Here is a 19453-nt window from a genome sequence, read left to right on the forward strand (position 1 = left end):
GGCCTTGGATAAAGGATGGGGACACACATATTACTTGTAACTTCTTGTGTGTAAATGATAACTCGCACACGTCTCATTTCGATGTGGAGTCTGATTTTTTAGAAGTGTTCTATCATACAGCTCAGTCACTGTCCTCCCTTGCAGGACAGACTGGGATGCCTTGGCGCCAGTGTGACTCATTGTTATAATGAGTAAGACCCCAAGCTCAGATCAGAATTGAATACGTCATGTTTTCTTTGGGTTTTTCCTATGAGACTCGGTGACACATTGCCTAGACATTTGCAATAACCGTTTGTCCTGTGAACTGGCTGTCGGTTTAGAATACAAAGTGAAGGTTATATGACGTAAATCTCCTTTTTTTTTTTTTTTTTACTTTTTTGTGGACCTCTGCTAATGTCATTTTACATGGGTTTTAAAACCCCTCACCCAACTCCTATATTTCAGGCCATGCAACCCCCACCCACACTCTCACTCTCATGAGCTATGAAGTCACAGAAAGTAGCAGCTGCTCTCACTACCATTACTTCATCCCAACTATAAATGTTCAAAGGGCATTGTGCACAAAAACAAACGTTTTCACCGGGGTTCACAAGAATATTCAATGTAACAGGTTTTTTTTTTTGTACATATGTTTGAAGCCTATTTTCCAGACAGAAAAAATTATTGAATCTAGTCCACCGTATTCTGTTCAATCACATCTTTGTCATATTTCTCATACATTTTTACACCGATGACAAACATTTCACTGAAGTTGAGTGGATTAAACACTTTTTTTAGTTTTAAAATTTATTTTATTTTCATGTGTGAATCTGCTTCTGTGAACGGAGTTGTTTTTTTTTTTTTTGTGTGTGTGTCCGTGGCTTTTGGGACTCTTCTGTGTTGTGGTTGTTGGGAGTTTTCAAAAATACAGAAAGTTGGAATTGTTCCAATTATCCCTTAGCCAGCTGTTTGAAACCTCTGCCATGCAGAATCAGCTCTAGAATTTCCTAGTACTTTCTATTGCACTCTCACAACACTCCTTGCATACAAAGATACTCCAAAGATACTCCTTTGTGATACAAAGGTACTCCATACAATACTCCATTTTAGCTGTATGATGCTACCTAACTAATTTTTAATTAAGCAGTGTGGTGACCGCTTAAGAAGACCGCTTGAGGGCGGGGTTCACACATTTGTAAACTTTGCAAACTGCACATTTCGACTCTTTTGTCATAGCAGAGCCTGTATGTGAGGGTTCTTATGTTTCTGAAGAGTATACTGAATTGCAGTGTATCTGCTTATTCTCTAGAGCTAAACATGTTTAGCTGTCTGTGTTGTCAAATATCTATGCTTTAAGGAAGAAATATTGGCTTGTTTAGAAAAAAACACTGGATTCTGAGTACAAATTCGTATCCCTAGTTAAAGGATTAGGGAAAAGTCATTCATTATGTGTAGGAGTAGCACATTCCACTCTGTCTACATAGCATGTAGATAAGGAGGGAGAGCTCTTTAGCAGGAGTAGGTCAGAGATCAGGGTCTAAACATCGTATTAAATTCTCACTGGGGGTGGCAAAAGAATATTTTGCAATTGAAATATTTTTCATTTACATTTATTCCTTTAGAAGAAGCCCATTTGTTTGGCAGTAGCAACTTACAAAATGGGCATTGTATCAGAAGGCGCAGAGATGGAAAGTGCTGAGAGTCTTTATTATATCTTTTACATTTAAATAACAAGTGCTCTTTTGTAGCTTGAATCAAGACCATTTGGATCATGCCTAATGAAATGATTTTTTCATTTGTAACCATGCATTCCTTTCCACTTTCTCCCTATTTATCATTAATTTAGGAGGGGTGTATTGTCCTGCTAATGTACTCGTCAGTCGAAACAGGATTTCAGGTTTGTTTTTTTTTGTGATAATTGCGGTCTTGATTTTAAAAAAAAAAAACCCAAAAAAACATTGCATGCAGTTATTTGTTCTTTTTTTGTGGAAAATTATTTGAATTGGCAAATTTGTTCTGCACGGGCTTTTGCAGTGATGTTGGAAAATGAGACCTTTTAGCTGTACTCGTGTATTGCATGTGAATCAAAGAGGGCGTTGGCTAAATCCACGTTGCGATGATATCACGTGATGTGTCTTGGCCCAAATCTGCAGAGGTCATTTTGAAAAATTGTGAAATCCTGGAGGGGTTGACTTCGTTAAATGTGAACGTCACATGTGCGTATTTCATCGTGGATGATTTGGCCCTGACCCATGATACATTCTGTAATCTGGTCATTGTCACACTCCTAGATTAAATGAGGAATCAATATTTCTTCAGGGTTTATGGTCAATTTGTCCTCACTATACAGAGATGCGTCCCTTTTGTTTGTGTCTATCCTCTTCTCCTAGTCTTCCCCAGGTTTGATTTTCTATATTCTGTTTAATATTATTGTTCATGTGTGTATTAAGCTGTTTATTTTCTGAAATTGAAGATCCTTTTGGATAAGGGTGTATGGGCTGCCAAGCTCTTAGCGTTTTAGTGTCTAAGTGTTACCAGTTTTAGGAAGCTCAAATTTTCCTTGTGATATTTTTTTTGTGCACGGTTGTACATTAGCATCCTGTGTCCAGTTGGAAGCTGGCTATACTCTGAAGGGAAGTTTTGTGAAAACACAAGAATTTGTTGTTTTAAGGGTTAATAGGGATAAGATTGTTCAGGGGCTGAAGCAATAGAGAGTAGGTTTCCCTGTACTATTGAGAGACTGTTTCACTGTCTGGAACAGCAGGTTTGAATAATGGACCCCTGTCCTTATGAGTGTACACTCTCTTGTGGTAAAAGACACATGTGCTGAGTCACAGCAGGTCAAATTGGCCTTGTACAGTGCTCAGTCATATTCTTGGGCACAAACCTTGTCTGGTGCTCAGTTGATCTGAAGCACACTTAGATACATGTTTGTTTGGAATACGTTTTTTTTTTTTTTTTTTTTAAACCCATTTATTGGAAAAAACAATGATTGGTTTTCATTTGAACAGAGTTAAATTGGTTGTAAACGACATTCTAAGGAAACAAACATTTTCTGTGTAACCTTGCCTCCTACTTTGCTCCTCAGGAATGTGCCTGGGATTTTTGACATCATGTTTCTACCTAATCACTTATTTGTTTTGATGATTAATAGGTGACCTGAGGTACACTGATCAAATGAAAAAAGCATCGTAATTAAGCTTCACACGGCACTGAAATCTCGATTTGTAGGTGTCGTGCTGAGGTGCATATATCCTTTGGCAGGAAATGCTTTTGTGATTTGCATTAAATTCTGAAAGTGACATGTTTCAGATCAACAGAAACGGCTCCACAGTGTAGTATGTGATATAAATTGTTCCGACAAGGTTAAAGTGGGATAGTTGTAATGTTTTAATTATTTTAAAAGCATTTTTTCATACCCTATATTGGAACCTGAACGTGCTTAACCTGGTCATGGTTTCAGGAATCCCTTTAGCTATAATGTCATTTTCTTCTGTTCTGCAGTAATCCATGACTGTATATAGGGCTGGGCGATAAAACGGTATCGGTATTTACAGACGGTACACCTTTATCGGTAACGATAGAAAAAATGCTCGGTATAACGCTCGATAAAATGTAAACAGACATGAAGTTTGTTTGCATGAACAACCCTGAAGCATGCGCCGTCCCTGGATCATAAACAGCCTTTATCACTGCCTTGATAAAGGAGTGTGCTACGTGTGACAAGTAAACAGCCAATAACAAGTTGCGTATCTGTGGGGTTCGTTATGTCACAGCTCGCCAGTGTGGCAGTTTTTCTGGTTTCTTTTCGTCTGACCAACATCAGAACACCTTTTTGTGTGTGTGTGTGTGTGTGTGTGTGTGAGTGTGAGAGAGAGAGAGAGCTTTGCAAAAAAAAAAACGTCCCGCCTAGTACGGAGTAACAAGCTGCGAGAGACTTGTAGTGCACACGTGCAGCGCTCCACACGTGTGAGACTCTTAACAGCGGGCGAGGAAGAAATGTGACATTTTGTGTTTTCTGTTTAAAATGTTGGCTCTGGGGAGGACAGCGAGTGTCCTCAGAGTAGGAGCTTGAGTCGTCAGATGCAGACCTCAGCACAGTGTTATCCGGAAGTAAGGGTTAAAGTGGAAGTTTTATATGAGGCTAGGCTAACTGTGCTAACAGGCTGAGCACAAACCAGAGCACCAGGAGTCACATTCTGCGTTATAATGCAGCGATGATCTCCCTTAAAGTTAGCCTTTTACATTGCACACATTTTGTAACATTTTATTTATTAAGTTCAAGAGTTTCTTTAACACTTATTCATTTAATCTTCATATAAGATAGAAGAGAAGATATTTGTTTAAATTCTGTTTTGTTTTTGACTGCTAAAATTATTTGTTGTTTGCCTTAAAGCGTCATGAAACACTAAACTATATTTTCTGAGATTTTAACAGAGGTGTTCGTGTCACACATCATAAAAGACAATCTTAGCATCCGTTAATTATAATTGCAGTAGAAAGCTGGTTAATTTGAAACTTTTCCCCGCTATTTTCATCTTCCGGGTTTAAAATCTTGTCACATGTCTCAGGCAGTGACGTGGCAATGTACTACAGTACATCGAGGACGTGTCGGTGTCTCATAATTATTCATGAGACTGCGTGTTCTTACCCTATGAGAAGATGCTGTCTCTTAATTATTCATGACGGCACGTGGTGCTCTCCTACATATGTAGTAGATGAGTGAGGCATTCAAATGAGTTTGTTTCTGTGGTGTAAGAGTTCGTGTGTGTTTTCTCGGGAGAGAGAATTGGGGAAAGGTGGACTTCAGACTTGCTCATGAAAGCAGTTTGCGTCTACATAATGATGTGGTACTAGGTCCCGAGGACTTTTCCATCCCTTCAAATGAGGTACGTGTCTCATTTTAACCATGACAGCCTTTTGAGCTAATTAAACTGATTAAAGCTCAATGGGGACCGACGGGCCGTTGATTGCAAAACTATGCAACAAGAGTCCATGTAGAAGGGAAGAGCCTTCGCCTTTTTATTCGTGAAAAGCACGAGCGTATTGGCTATCTACCATTCCGACACTTCTTCCATCCGCGCTGCCTCCGGTTTTTTGTTTTCCTCCATAGTCACGCCAGTGGTTCAAATAGACAGGGCAGAGGACTTCATTCAGCCCTGTGGATTCAGGAGGAGAGAAGACCTCTACCTCATCAAAGCTCTGTATACTGCTGGCACTGCAAACTTTGTCACAATCCATCTTTATTGGGAGTGTTCTGAAGGTTCGCCCCCTCTTCCTCCCATGCCTTTTCCTTCCCCCTCCCTTCTCCACACAGCCATCAACACCCATTTAAATTGCATTTTTCCAAAACATTGAGAGGAAGACTTGAGCTGAATGAGGTGACCCATGACCCTTTAGTAAAATGGGTAAATTAAAATACAGTTGTTAAATTCAAACTTTTTTTTTTCTAGTGGTCTTTTGTTTTAAAAAAAAACAAAAAATCAATAATTATCGATACTGAATGATATGAAACATTATATCGTGATGCATTTTGTAGCTGTAGCGCCCAGCCCTAACTGTATGTGTGTGTGTGTGTGTATATATATCTCTATATCTATATCTTTTCACAGTGGAAACAAAGCCAGCTGTTTAAGCAAGCTATCCAGTTCTCCAGTGCCAGTTTCCCAGTAGTAACTGCTTTCATCATCTTTTGGCCAGTGATTTCTGGACAGCAGCGTAGCTGCTCGGGATAGCAAATGGGGTTCCTGTAGGCCATTCAGACAGGGCTTAAAAAGTGGCTAGAGCAGCATCTGATTTTTTTTTTTTTTTTAGCTGAATCTATTGTAATTGCATGGCTGGTGTCTGAATAAAGCATTGGTTGATATTGAGATGCACTGCCATCTTATTGTACTTTTGGGATTCAGAATTCAGGATCCACACTTAAATAACTGGATGAATGACTTGGGATGTGTCTTCTGCCTTATTTTAAATATCCATAAGAGTTAACGAAGGGAAATGTATTCACTAGAGGGGGAAAATTAAGCTTTCGTTATGCGGCATAGTTAAGTATCATTTCCCGCCGGAATTAAATGTCTGTCGAGGTACTCATGCTTGTGCTCGATGGACATAATATAGAGAAATAATGAACGTAAATACTGAATGGAAAAGCTTTATTGAATATCAGAATGTCAGCTGAGTATTTCAGCCTGTAGCCCTGCTGTAGCAGAGTGGGCTGTGGTGCCAGTTAAAATTTAAACCTTGTGAATGTTGTATCTAACAAATTTAGAAGTAAAACATCTCATTGGATTAACAGACGTTATGTGATCACAGCGGTAATGCATGTTTATAATAATCAGATGGTCAGTAGAGATATTTCTGCCAATGAATTAAAATATATAAAATGTAATGTTCTGTGTGAGAGCTCATACTGTTATACAGTAAGTAACATGGAACCATAGCTAATGGAGCCAAGCTGGTAACTGCTTTGTCCTGGTCATGGTGAATCCCTGTCCTGGAAACTCTGGGCATTAGTAGGGGTTACAGCTTGAAAGAGATCCCAGTCCCTTGCAGGGTACCATGCATGCACACATTCACACCTAAGGGCAATTTACTTAGCCAGTGAGGATGAATGAAGAGGAACATGAAAACTGTGAAACTCACTTAATTTCCCCCCTCTAGTGAATTAAATTTCCTTTCGTTAACTCTTATGGATATTTAAAATAAGGCAGAAGACACATCCCAAGTCATCCATACAGTCATTTAAGTGTGGTTTCTGAATCCAAAAAGTACAATAAGATGGCAGTGCACCTTAATATTACCCAATGCTTTATTCAGACTCCAGCCAGGCAATTACAGTAGAGATTCAGCAAAAAATCAGAGGATTCTTTGGCCACTTTTTAATCCCTGTCTGCTCAGTGGACCTGAACCCCGTTTGCTCTATGCTGCTGCCCAGAAACATGTGAAACTCAGACCTGAACTGGGGACTCTGGAGTTGGTAACAGTGCTTTGCCACAGTGCTGCCCATTCCATAATTAGCTGCAGATGAGATCATTTTCTTAGGATGCTATGACCTCAACAATATCTGTTTGGTGTTAGATAATATATAACAAATCAGAATTTGCTGTCTTTTTTTCTTCTTCTCCATTTCATAGACTTGTATCATATACATCGTTAATTATTAATTATTGTGATTTTTAAAGCATATGACCAAAATGTTTAGTTAAAAATTCATAGTCGTGCCATAAGAAGCCTGTTTGTGTACATTTCAGGAATGACTGAGAGACGACTGCCTAAATGATAGCAAGAAATGGCTACAGGCTCAGAAGTCAAATTACGTTCAAATCATCATAACGCTATCGTTTAGGCTGGTAACCTTTTCTAAACATTATATAGTGACTGCTTTTTGACAGCAGGTTTTGAGTAGTTTATGTGAAAAGTGCTCAAGTGACATAAGGTTCACACCTGGGCAGATGGTGATTGGGTATGGGTTGGGGAGTGTTTCTGGCTGGTTCATTTGGGGGTAAGAACCATTTGGCACTGGGTTTTCTTCCCAGTCTTTAAAAAGGAATGCTAGTGTCATGTCAGCAACTTTTTACCCAGCTTTTAATATGGCAATACCACACTATCATTTCATTTTGGTCTTATTAGCAAAGCCACACATGTGGATGTTTAGTGTTTTAGCTATAAACACTTTTCCGCCTGACTCTTGCTGGTGGCAGTTTTTAAAGCGTTCTGCTTGTGTTCGGGTGACTGGTGTTGAGACGTTTGTTTTCTGCAGAAGCGCTGGTGGTGTTTTCCTCACTTGTCGTCGAATTGTTCATGTTTTTCAACTAGTGTTGTCACGATACTGGAATTTCTAACTTGAATATAATACCTTGAACAATATAAATATTTGATCCCCATTATTGATAGCAGAGGGAAAAATTGGCACAACGTTTTGTTGAAACGAGATCGTCACACATTCAAAAGGCAAATGTGCAACTAAAAAACAGTGCAATCATATGTATTTTCAAGTAAAAATGAGTGTCTTTCAATTTGCCATCTTACTAACAACATAACAAAACTGCATTCACCCATTCACCCAGCGTGAATGAGACGAGTGACGAGAAGACAGCACTGTGAGTGAGAGGAGGCGGGGCTATGTGGGCGTTGTTGACGGAGATGAGAGAGAGCAAGAAAGCACAGCTGGTATCAGTGTATCGATGCTGCGGAACATGAATATCGAAACCGTTTAAAATATTCAGAATCGTTGTTTATTGAAAAAAATCTATATTTTTGACACTAGTCTCAACATTATTCAACAAGTGTCTAATTTATACTATATGGTTAAAAGTTTGTGGACACCTAGCCAAATCACACCCATGTGTTTTTAAAAAAAAAAAAAAAAAAAAAAAAAAAAAAAAATTATTTGAATTATTATTATTTTTTTTTTAAACATTTCCCGACACATTTTTATAATTTTTTTAAACTTATCTAAACAGAGATGAGCATAATCTCTGATTGGCACTCCAAAATGGTCTGCAGTCAAAGTTTAAAAGTTGGTTATGATAGTGATTACTGTTGTGATTAAGTCCTGGACGAGTGGACCACGGAGTTTGCATGTTCTCCCCGTGCTGCGGGGGTTTCCTCCGGGTACTCCGGTTTCCTCCCCCAGTCCAAAGACATGCATGGTAGTCTGATTGGCATGTCCAAAGTGTCTGTAGTGTATGAATGGGTGTGTGAGTGTGTATGTGATTGTGCCCTGTGATGGATTGGCACCCTGTCCAGGGTGTACCCCGCCTTGTGCCCCATGCACCCTGGGATAGACTCCAGGTTCCCCCGTGACCCTGAAAAAGGATAAAGTGGTAGAGGATGGATGGATGGAAGAGTGGACCACTTAAGTAGGCTGCCAAAGTATTTAGAAGTCATTATTTTAATATATTAAGCCGTTACCTTTCTGTATTTACTATACCTTATAGCTACAATGCTTACACAAAGCTGTACTCTAAATATAAAGCAACTTAAATCAACAGTCATTGGTTCAGCCATGCAAACAAATCCATTTGTATGTTATTGTGTTTTTTTAGCAACTTCTGTGAAGCATTTTTTTGCTCTAAAAGGACTGGCATTCCTTGACCCTAAACAATCAAGCTGTTATTGCTATGCTAACATTAGCCTGGTGTTTAAGTTTAACTGGTAGAGAATGCAGTTTAGGCTAATTCTTAAAGCTGATTCTCAAGCTGATAAAAAGCCATTACATGCTAATTGGTGCTTATTTGCACTTCTTTGAGATTACTATCAACGTGTGTGTGTGTGTGTGTGTGTGTGTGTGTGTGTGTGTGTGTGTGTGAGGGAGGGAGGGAGGGAGAGAGAGAGAGAGAGAGAGAGAGATGCAACACACAACAACTACTTTTGTTGCATTTCCTGTTTTTGTTTCTTTAAAAGTGCTTTCATTGTCCAGAGAGCCTCTGTTTCTACAATTTTCCATATACATTATTATGCCTGCTACATGTAGAGGGACATCAGTGTGCAATGGTAGCCAGGGGTCTGTTTCAGAATGAATATTTATGAGTAAGCCAAATAATAAAACTTGAGGCAAACATCTGTATTTTTCTTTATTTAAAATCAAGATCAGTACCTTATACTGAACAGCTAAGGAAAAATAGTGTGGACATAAATTCCACTGTGTAATATCATTAAATTAGTATAATTCTGGTATGATTGATGGGCATGGAAGTATGCAAGTAACACGAAATATAAGAAGTTTTGCTGCAATTGCATCTACAGAAGTATAGATGGGTGTTCTTTATACAGTTATCAGCTTTCCTCTGGCAACTTTGTAGCATATTTTCCAGGATTTTTTCACCTTTGTATATTTGAAAGCTTTTTGTATTTTGTTGTTTTCCCCAGACCATTATTCAGTTATAATTTGACATTATTTAGACAATAAAATACATGGTATTTGTCCAGGCATTTTGTAAATACATTTTTGGAATTTCCGTTTGAATTTGATAAGTGAGGAATAATGCATGACAGACTGTGTGGAGATTAGGGTTGCCAGTTTCAAAGTCTGAAAATTTATGGTTATCATACCATGTACATACACACACACACACACACACACACACACACACACACACACACACACACACAGAGTGGTGAAAATGTCAGAAAGAAGCAAGGCTGGTATCACCAATCTCCATCCCCCACCGAAAAAGAAAATAAAATCGGCAACATGGAATTCATTTGGAGATCCCAAAAACAAAAGGGTGGGTTGTCCTCGGGAATGGATATCGAGTTTGTTAAAACAGTAAAACAGATCAAGGGATACGTTCCGTTAATAACTTTAATCCCTTAAGGAAAAAAAAGTGAATATTTAAACCTCAATCATAAAATGCACCATCGAAATAATTTCTCATATCCCAGTTCCCAGCTACATCTGCGTCGTCTGTCTGTTCGGTAACCTCTGACTTACAAACACACACACCAGCCATGTTTCCATCCAAGCTGTTCCAGTTTGGAATCTCGGAAAATTGGAATTTGGGAATAAAGCACCGTTTCATGTGTTCAAGAGAACAAAATAGTCACTTCGGGTGAAACTGGCTCAATGTATCAATACAAATGGAAGTTGTTGAAACTGGTGAAGCCACTGTGGCTCTTTGTTCCAATACAATAAATAACTTGCGCTTCAGAGCACACAGACGAAATGCTATCACAAACCTCATGTTATCTTGCGATCGGAGGCGGATGCTTGATATTTGGGTAGGGAATCGTGTGAGACAGTTCTGGGAGGTTATTATACCAAATAATTTCGATGATGGACTTTAGCTAAAAATTTAGTTATGACAAAAACATTTCAGATGCTATGCAACGGGATTGGTTAGTTCAGTTATGAGTCCCAGCGCACCCCAGTTCAACAGAAAAACGCATTGCCATTGCACTGTATAAGTGGGGCTCATGCATTGACTGACTGTCCAATGACATCAGCCAATTATCCAATCACATGATTTGTTGAGGCGCATTGAGAAATTAGGTGTGTTTGACTTCATGTGGCTGACCTTGAAGCAGTGCATGCTGGTTAGAATTTTTGTTCAACTTGAGACTGTGCCAACGCCTCGTCACTGTGGCGAATAGCATCAAAGTACCGCGATGGCGATACGAGAGCAGCCGGCTCCCTCAGCCAGCACCGCTTCTCCAGAGCGGCTGCACGAGCCCTGATCACCGCTATTTCATGATTAGCCAGACTCATCGATGACCAAGACATGGTTTTCATGTTTATTCTGACCCCTTCAGTTCCACTAAGGCTCACAAATCCGTATTTTTATAACAGTAAAAACTTTTTGTTTAATATTATATTGGGTCATGTTTATCAAAATGAAAAAGTCCCCACTTTATTGGTTTTTAAAAAAATTCAGGCTTATGTTGAACTTTCTTCTTGTACGTACAGGCACTGTATTAACTTAACCTATTCAGTGAAAAGTGTTTCGGGTTGCTACACGTAAAATTCAGACGTCTGTTTATCTGGGAAATATTACATCTTTAATCCACTTCATCTGTGATAAAGAAAGTAAACACCGCGTGGGCGTCGTTACGGGAAGCAGAAAGTGTCCGACTTGACTGCTCTGTTTTCAACTCCTCCCCCGACTGCAAGCAGCAACTCTCGCCGATCGGTTACATCCAGCCACAGCCGAAGTCGAGCACACCTATCCATCCATCTTCTATACCGCTTATCCTTTCCAGGGTCGCAGGGAAACCAGGAGCTTATCCCAGGGATCATGGGGTGCAAGGCGGGGTACACCCTGGACAGGGTGCCAATCGAACACACCTGTTTATTCTGTAAATGTGTTTCCAAAGTTTATGTGCATCTCCTCTTGTCGAGTAAAGAAATTATAAACGTCAACTAAGCACATATGTTTTTATGCGCATTTTGGAGATTTTATTTACATCTGGCATTTCCATCCAGCATTTTTTTTTTATTTATTTATTTATTTATTTATTTTTTTTTTAAATGCGATATCCCAAAATTCATACACAAATATGTGGAGGAAACATGGTTACTCACCCCAATCTCTGTGTGTGTGTGTGTGTGTGTGTGTGTGTGTGTGTGTGTGTGTGTGTGTGTGTGTGTGTGCGCGTTAATGGTACAGACAGTAGAAGTCTGACTGTGACGCACCTACAGTATACGTTCATAATCATAGGACATCATTTTAAAAGCTCACACAGCTGATGTTATATTTCATTTAGTAGTTAATTTTACACGCTATGCTAACACTCAGTATTGTCTGTTTTTGTTTTTTACCAACGAAAATTGTTCCACACAAATCCACAGCAGGTCTTGCTCCTTTTTTTTCCTCCTAATTTCTTTTGTCCTAATGGGAGATTACTTATTTATTGTATTTATTTTTGAAAGGGAGAAATAAAAAAAATATTTCAAGTTTCAATTATAAAAATGCATTTGTTCAACCAAAAAAAAAAAAACGCCTTCTGTTTTAATTCCTATAAGAGTCATTTTTATTGATGATGATGATGATGATGATGATGATGGCGTATACTGTGAAACCATGGTTATTTTCTAAGATTATCATACCATGAAAATCTCATACCGGTGCAACCATACCTGCAATATAAAAAATCATGCACACCAGGGGTGTGTGTTGAGATTTTGAAATGCTATCCGTACTAGTTGCATTTTGCAGCAGAAATTGAGATTCGTTAGACCAGGTGACATACTTTCCAACCATCAACAGTTCAGTTTCGGTGAACCAGTGCTCAGTGTAGTCTCGGATTCCTGTTCTTGGCTGATGGGCGTTGAACCTGATAATGTCTTCCACAAGGTTGTGCATTCTGAGATGCTTTTTGCTGAACACGGTTGTCAACAGTGTTTATTTGGCTTACCATAAACTAGTAAGCCAAGTTACGTATGTGTATGACGTCATGTGCCACTGACTGGGAAACAGCTCATACTTCAGATGATAAACAGACGATTTTACCTTTCTAAAATTCACACACTAGACGGTAGAGTACACAGTGCATAGTGTAAGTGTATACTACGTCATTTGGGACACAACTTTAGTATTTACTCTCTGATGCGTGTTTTCGGAACAGAAGTAGCATAATGAGTAAATGTGCCGCATGCAGACCGACGAATCCATAATGAGATTCGCAGACAACGATTTTCATAATTGATGATTAGTTGTTGCAGCTCTACCATAGACTTCCTGTCAGCTTGAAGTAGGCTGGCCATTCTCCTCATCGGCAAGGCGTTTCCACCCACAGGACTGCTAAGTGGATTTTTTCTTTTTCTTTCTAACAACCATGCCACGGTCACCAAGATCATTGTTCTCCATTCTATTGTCTACTGAAGGACTTATATCCACATGATTATATTTATTTAGGTGTTTTTTTTGCATTTAACTTCATTGTACCATGTTATTGGCTGATTGGGGAATTGCATGAATGAGCAGAGGTACAGATATTCCTAATAAAGTGGCCAGTGAGTATATATTTCGGTGTATGAGGCAAACAATTTCTTTAGTCAAAAAGATATGACTGGTTAGATTTAGTTAATTTCTTCTCCAAATGACAATTATCCAGAGTTTCTAGAGATTAGGTACCTCTGGGATGTTTCATCCCCTAGCCGGAAGAAAGCAGTGTTTTGTTCCCCACTTTAGGAAAATAAAAGTAGTGTTCTGTCTGTCTTTTTTCCACAACTTTGTGTCTAACCATGCAGACCATCCTCTGTAGTAGTTTTAAACCCCTGGACACTAGATTCTCTTTTTCATGACTTGCTTACCTTTTTTCTTACTTTCTTTCTTTCTCTCTCTCTCTCTCTCTCTCTCTCTCTCTCTCTCTCTCTCTCTCTCTCTCTCTCTCTCTCTCTCTCTCTTTCCATCTTTCTATCTCTCATGTAACCTGTTTTTCTTTCATAAAACCTCCATTGAGATCTGTTGCTATATTACTTGGTCAGTATAAGGTTTTTGAGGTTACCCCAGTTACGCCTCACTGAGACCAGCCCAGAGGGCAGGAAAGGGTGTTCTCTTCCTGTAGGCTTACCCCATCCCCCCTGAAGCCCACAGTACTCCAGACCCCTTTCCCATGCCTAAATGGACTGGACTTAATGATGTTTAAAAACAAGAGTAAGCTTGCAGACTGTGAGGACTTCTGTTCTCTAACTACCCATGATCTTTTGCAGAAAAGACTTTCAAGTTTCAAGGCATGGCATGCAGGTTTCCTCATTTTGTAGCTTTCTCTCTTAAAAGTGCATTTTAGCTACCACCATTACCTTTGTCTTGTAGAAATTGTGTGTGGGTGTTTTTTTTTTTTTTTTTTTTTTTTTTTTTTTTTTAAATCGGTACACACAGATGCATTTCCTGTATTGAACTTTATCTACATTAATTACATTAGCTTCTTGTGTACAGTTGTTATTAAAAAAAAAAAAAAAAAACTTTTTTGTATTGTTACCATTTATATTCCTTGATCTACTTAACTGTGAATCAAGCATGGTCATTTTAGGTTGGTAAAATTACGATCCAATTAACATGCATACTGACAGGGATGCCCCCTAATAATCAACTAACCGTTAGTCGACTAGAAGAGGCTTAGTCGACTAAATGTTCATTGGTCAGTTAGTTCCAGGAAAAAAAAAATTCCACAGGAAGTGGTGAACGTTTAACTTAACGTGCGTTTCTCTCTAGGCTCATCCGCTATACTGCGGAGATGTCTCCACACTATCAACTTCGCAGCCAACACTGTAATTAAATTAATGTGTTAAATGTTTGATTAGTCAACTAATGGCCTTTATGAATGACTACTAGTCTAAGAAAATCTTTAGTCAGTGTTAGCCCTACATTCTGATTAGATATGATTGGTCATAGAGATATGCCAAAGATGAATTTGTCGGTAGAATTGGTTTAAGGTTGAATGTAATACATTCAACCTTAGGATCACATGTAGCTAGAAGTAATCTTTCTGATCACATGGTTACTCTGGATGGTCTTTCTGTTTCATCATGTACAGCAGTTAAAGACCTTGGAGTGATTATTGACTCCAGCTCCAACTCCATTTGATGCTCATGTAGATAATATTACTAGGATAGCCTTCTTTCATCTCAGAAATATTTCTAAGATAAGAAATATAATGTCACTACATGATGCAGAAATATTAGTTCATGCATTCGTTACCTCTAGATTAGATTACTGTAATGCCTTACTGTCTGGATGTTCCAGTAGGAATATAAACAAACTCCAGTTAGTCCAGAATGCAGCTGCTAGAGTCCTACGTAGAACTAGAAGATACGACCATATCACACCGATATTATCAATACTGCACTGGCTCCCAGTGGAATCTCGCATTAACTATAAAATACTTTTATTAACCTATAAAGCACTAAACAGTCTCGCGCCACAATATCTAAGCGACCTTTTGGTTTTCTATGATCTGCCACGCCTACTTAGATCAAAAGATGCAGGCTATTTGACGGTACCTCGAATAGTGAAGGCTACAGCAGGGGGAAGAGCTTTCTCTTATAGAGCCCCACAGTTATGGAACAGTCTTCCTATTAGTGTTCGGGACTCAGACACAGTCTCAGTGTTTAAGTCTAGGCTGAAAACGTATTTGTTTACTCACGCCTACCCTGACTAGACTTTCTATTACGCTAATTCACAGTCCTAATAATCTTTTCTCTCCCTCTCCCCTTCTGCCGAGCCCCACCCGAATTTATGGAGATACTAGAGATCCAGATCCTTTCTGCCTCTGGATGGAGCTCAAATCTTCTCTAATTCCAGACTGCTTAGACTACGGCTGCTTCTAAGGCCAAACAGACTTCATATAAATCCATAATAAACTTTTTCACACTATCTGTTGTTACCCAGATGAGGACGGGTTCCCTTCTGAGTCGGGTTCCTCTCAAGGTTTCTTCCTCTTAAAACATCTTAGGGAGTTTTTCCTCGCCACCGTCGCCACTCTGTGGCTTGCTCAGTTGGGATAAATTCGCATCTTTTCATATCTGTATACCGTGTTGATATTTCTGTAAAGCTGCTTTGAGACAATGTCTATTGTAAAAAGCGCTATACAAATAAAATTGAATTGAATACATTCTATGTAATATAATTAGCTCTAGGTAACACTGATAAATAAGGATCTTTTAGGCTTTTCATTATTTTACTAATACATGAAAGTGTCAAAAGCCTTAGCAATAACACATACGTTTACAAATGTGATGGATAAAGAGCACTCTTATTATTCTTAGTATTCATTCAAGAGTAGGTGTGTTTGTGTGTACATATTCATATGTATATTTTCTAGAGAAAAGCTGTTGTGTAATGCCAGCTAATTTAACAGCACTTGCACATGCTATGTTGTGCAGTCTATAAAGTACATTAGTAACTGTACATTTTCCAGAATACTAGAAAATATTTACTCTTTTTTTTTTTTTTTTTCTTTTCTTTCTTTTCTTTCTCCTTGTTGTACTTAGTAAATGTAAAAGTTGAAGACACGTCTGATATCGTCAAATATCTTCTTCTTATTGTTTTATTACCAATTAAATTAAGCTTCTTAATTCTTTTTCAGAGATGCAAGTATCATAGTTGGAGCACCAAAAGCCAACACCAGCCAGCCGGACATCAAAGTTGGAGGCTCTGTGTTCTACTGCCCATGGGGCCGTAACCTGTTTGAGTGCCACAGCATAGAGTTTGACCGGCAGGGTAAGGCTCACATACCTCCACATTTCTTTAGAAATTTCTAATAGATGTATAATTGTGTGAATCTTGTACATATAAGGCGATCAATTATATCACAAATGCCACAACCCTGCAGTCATCAGGGCATTCATTGATGAAGAATGTACCTTTGTTCAGCCTCGGCTCTGCCTCAGGTGGTAGAGCGAGTTGTCCACTAATCTCAGGGTTGGTGTTCGATCCCTGGCCCACATGCCTCCATATGCCGAAGTGTCCTTGGGCAAGACACTGAACCCCAAGTTGCCCTCATTGGCAGGCCAGTATCTTGCATGAGTGTGTGTATGAACGGGTGAATGAGAAACTGTGTAAAGTGCTTTGTAGCGCCGTTAAAATTATAAGGCGCTATATAAGTGCACACAATTTACCATTACTAATTGTTTACCAGGACTCTAGTTCAAGTGAATTCAGTATTTAGGAATCAGGTTCCACATCCTTTCCTTAACAATTCCTGTGCTGACAGATACTCACTCTTTACTTTACGCGGTAAGCCTGTGGAGACCTAGGGTAGAATAGGTTTCTAGCAGACCCTTGCTGATTGTAAGAGGCGACAGATGGGGTGACTTGTTAAGCCATGAGTTGTGACCTGGGTCAGAGGAGATCCTGGTATTTGATGAATGAGGCACGCTGCGGCTGCCCCTGCTCCAGCACAATACTTTGGCTTGTATTTCACTTAGACGGGAGATTGGAAGGGGCCGCTCTAACCAATTGGCTAGTCAAGACTTGCCCTGGAAATACTATAACTGCATAGAACAACTGGCAGTTTTCCAGTAGGTGTTGGCTGAGGGTCAGCTGGATAATGCATATCTCTGATGTTCTTACCCGAATATACAACTATTATATCTTTGGCACATACCCGGTGGATGTCTGCGGCCCTATGTGTCCCCTTGTTGGGGTAAGAGGAAGAGTAGGTATGGCGAAACAAAGTATATAAAACATGTCAAAGATACAAACTACAAAAAAAGGATTGCTAGACCAAAACATAGACTAACTCGGGAGAAAACTACAGTATTTTCTCTAAAAGTCATAACTGGCATTTAACCAGATTTATCCTTCTAGAGTCCTTACTCCCTGATATGCCACTGTCTAAGCTGTCTCCATTTGCTATACAGAAAGGTATCTCAAGAGTAGCAGGGATGATGAAAGATGTCAAGAAACTGAGGTCTGGCCAGATACTAGTAGAATGCTCCAAAAAAGTACAAGCAGAAAACCTGCTACGAGCAATTACACTTGCTGGTGTAGATTTTCCATCATCCATCTCTAAATAATAGCAAAGGAATCATTCGTACTAGAGAACATGGAAGAAATGGAAATAACTGCTGAGTTGATGTCACAAGATGTAAGCGGATTACAGTCAAGAAGGAAGGCCACATTATTAAAACAGGAACCTACGTCTTAACTTTTAACAGACCCTACCATCCAGAAAAAATCCCAATACGATACCCACGTGTACCTGTCGGTATGTATATACCAATCCTGCTCAGATGTTTCAAACGTCAGAAGTTCGGACGTGGATCCGCAAACTGCAAAAACACGCCAACCTGTCATAACTGCGGAGAAGAAAGACATGGAGAAGACTGCAAAAGACCGTTGAGATGCAGTAACTGAGCAGGGGATCACCCAGCCTCCTCAACAACCTGCTCCCTTTGACTTAAAGAGAAAGAAATACAAAAGATAAAGCGCACAAAAAAGTAAATTACATGGAGGCCCATAAACTAGTGGAAGCCCTTTGCACCTTTAACTTGGGGTAATTCTTTGTAGCGGTCATAAAACCCCACCTGCTAACTGTTGAGGTCCAAACTCACTTGATGTGGATTAGCAATGAACCTCAAATTATTGAAGACTCCAAACCTATGACTCCAAACCTATAACTCCAAACAAGAGCAAGACCATAAATAATCAAAGCCAGACAACGCTACAACAGATCCAAGTAAACCAGAGCGAAAACCCGACAACCAAGCAGCAAGATCCATAAGAAGCCAACCCCACAAAAAGTGAAAAAATATGTCAAGAAAATAAAGACAAGAAGACTGACTCCCCAAAAGATATAGAAATGACAGAGGATAAGAGCTTAAGTAGCAGGAGCCGTAGCCGAAGTCCCTCCCTAAAAGATAAAAATAAAGGGCTCCCCTTTGTTCTCTCCACTTAAAATGGATAAACACACAATACAGTGGAACTGTCGAGGTCTTAAAGCTAACTTCATGGAACTACAATGCTTAACTGTTGCTCTCAACCCGCTGGTTTTTGAAACAGTACACTTTCTTAAATACCTACGGACCAAATAAGATAATACTTTATTAATCCCCAGGTGGAGAAATTAGGGTACTTATTTCTCAATGCCTCTCAGCTAGTGCCACTATATTAATAAGACACGACATTTTCCACAGTCACATTACAATAAACACGAATCTCCAAGCAGTAGCACCTCGACTCACTCTGCACAAAAACCCAAGGTTTGTCAATAAATGTAAAAGCCTTATCAGAGCATGGAAAAAGGCAGGAAGAGTGTTTGATAAACAACCAACAATCAAATCTTACCAAAGTAAAAATCTGTCAAGCACAGGTATGAAGGTACATAAATGAAGCAAAAAAACAGAGCTGGAGGAAGTTTGTATCCAGTATGACAGTTAAAACATCAACAAAGAAAGTATAGAATGTGAGCCAGAGAATGGAAGGCAAAGGAGGTGGAACACAAAGTATGTTAAGAAACAAGATACCCTACTAACCCCAAAACATAAAATGGCAAACATACTGTTACCTGTTCATTATCAAAATAAATAGCA

General features: G+C 39.2%; 1 protein-coding gene across 1 annotated transcript in view; it reads left to right on the forward strand.

Moving 5' to 3' along the window:
* The window catches only part of itga5 (integrin, alpha 5 (fibronectin receptor, alpha polypeptide)), a 70416-nt gene that overhangs the window by 1484 nt on the left and 49479 nt on the right, over positions 1 to 19453 (forward strand). The window contains exon 2 of the mRNA XM_017486560.3: positions 16507 to 16640. Coding sequence (XP_017342049.1) covers positions 16507 to 16640 — 134 coding nt within the window. The remainder of the gene's footprint in view (positions 1 to 16506; positions 16641 to 19453) is intronic.

This window comes from Ictalurus punctatus, chromosome 15 (assembly GCF_001660625.3).
Source record: "Ictalurus punctatus breed USDA103 chromosome 15, Coco_2.0, whole genome shotgun sequence".
Classification (NCBI taxonomy): domain Eukaryota; kingdom Metazoa; phylum Chordata; class Actinopteri; order Siluriformes; family Ictaluridae; genus Ictalurus; species Ictalurus punctatus.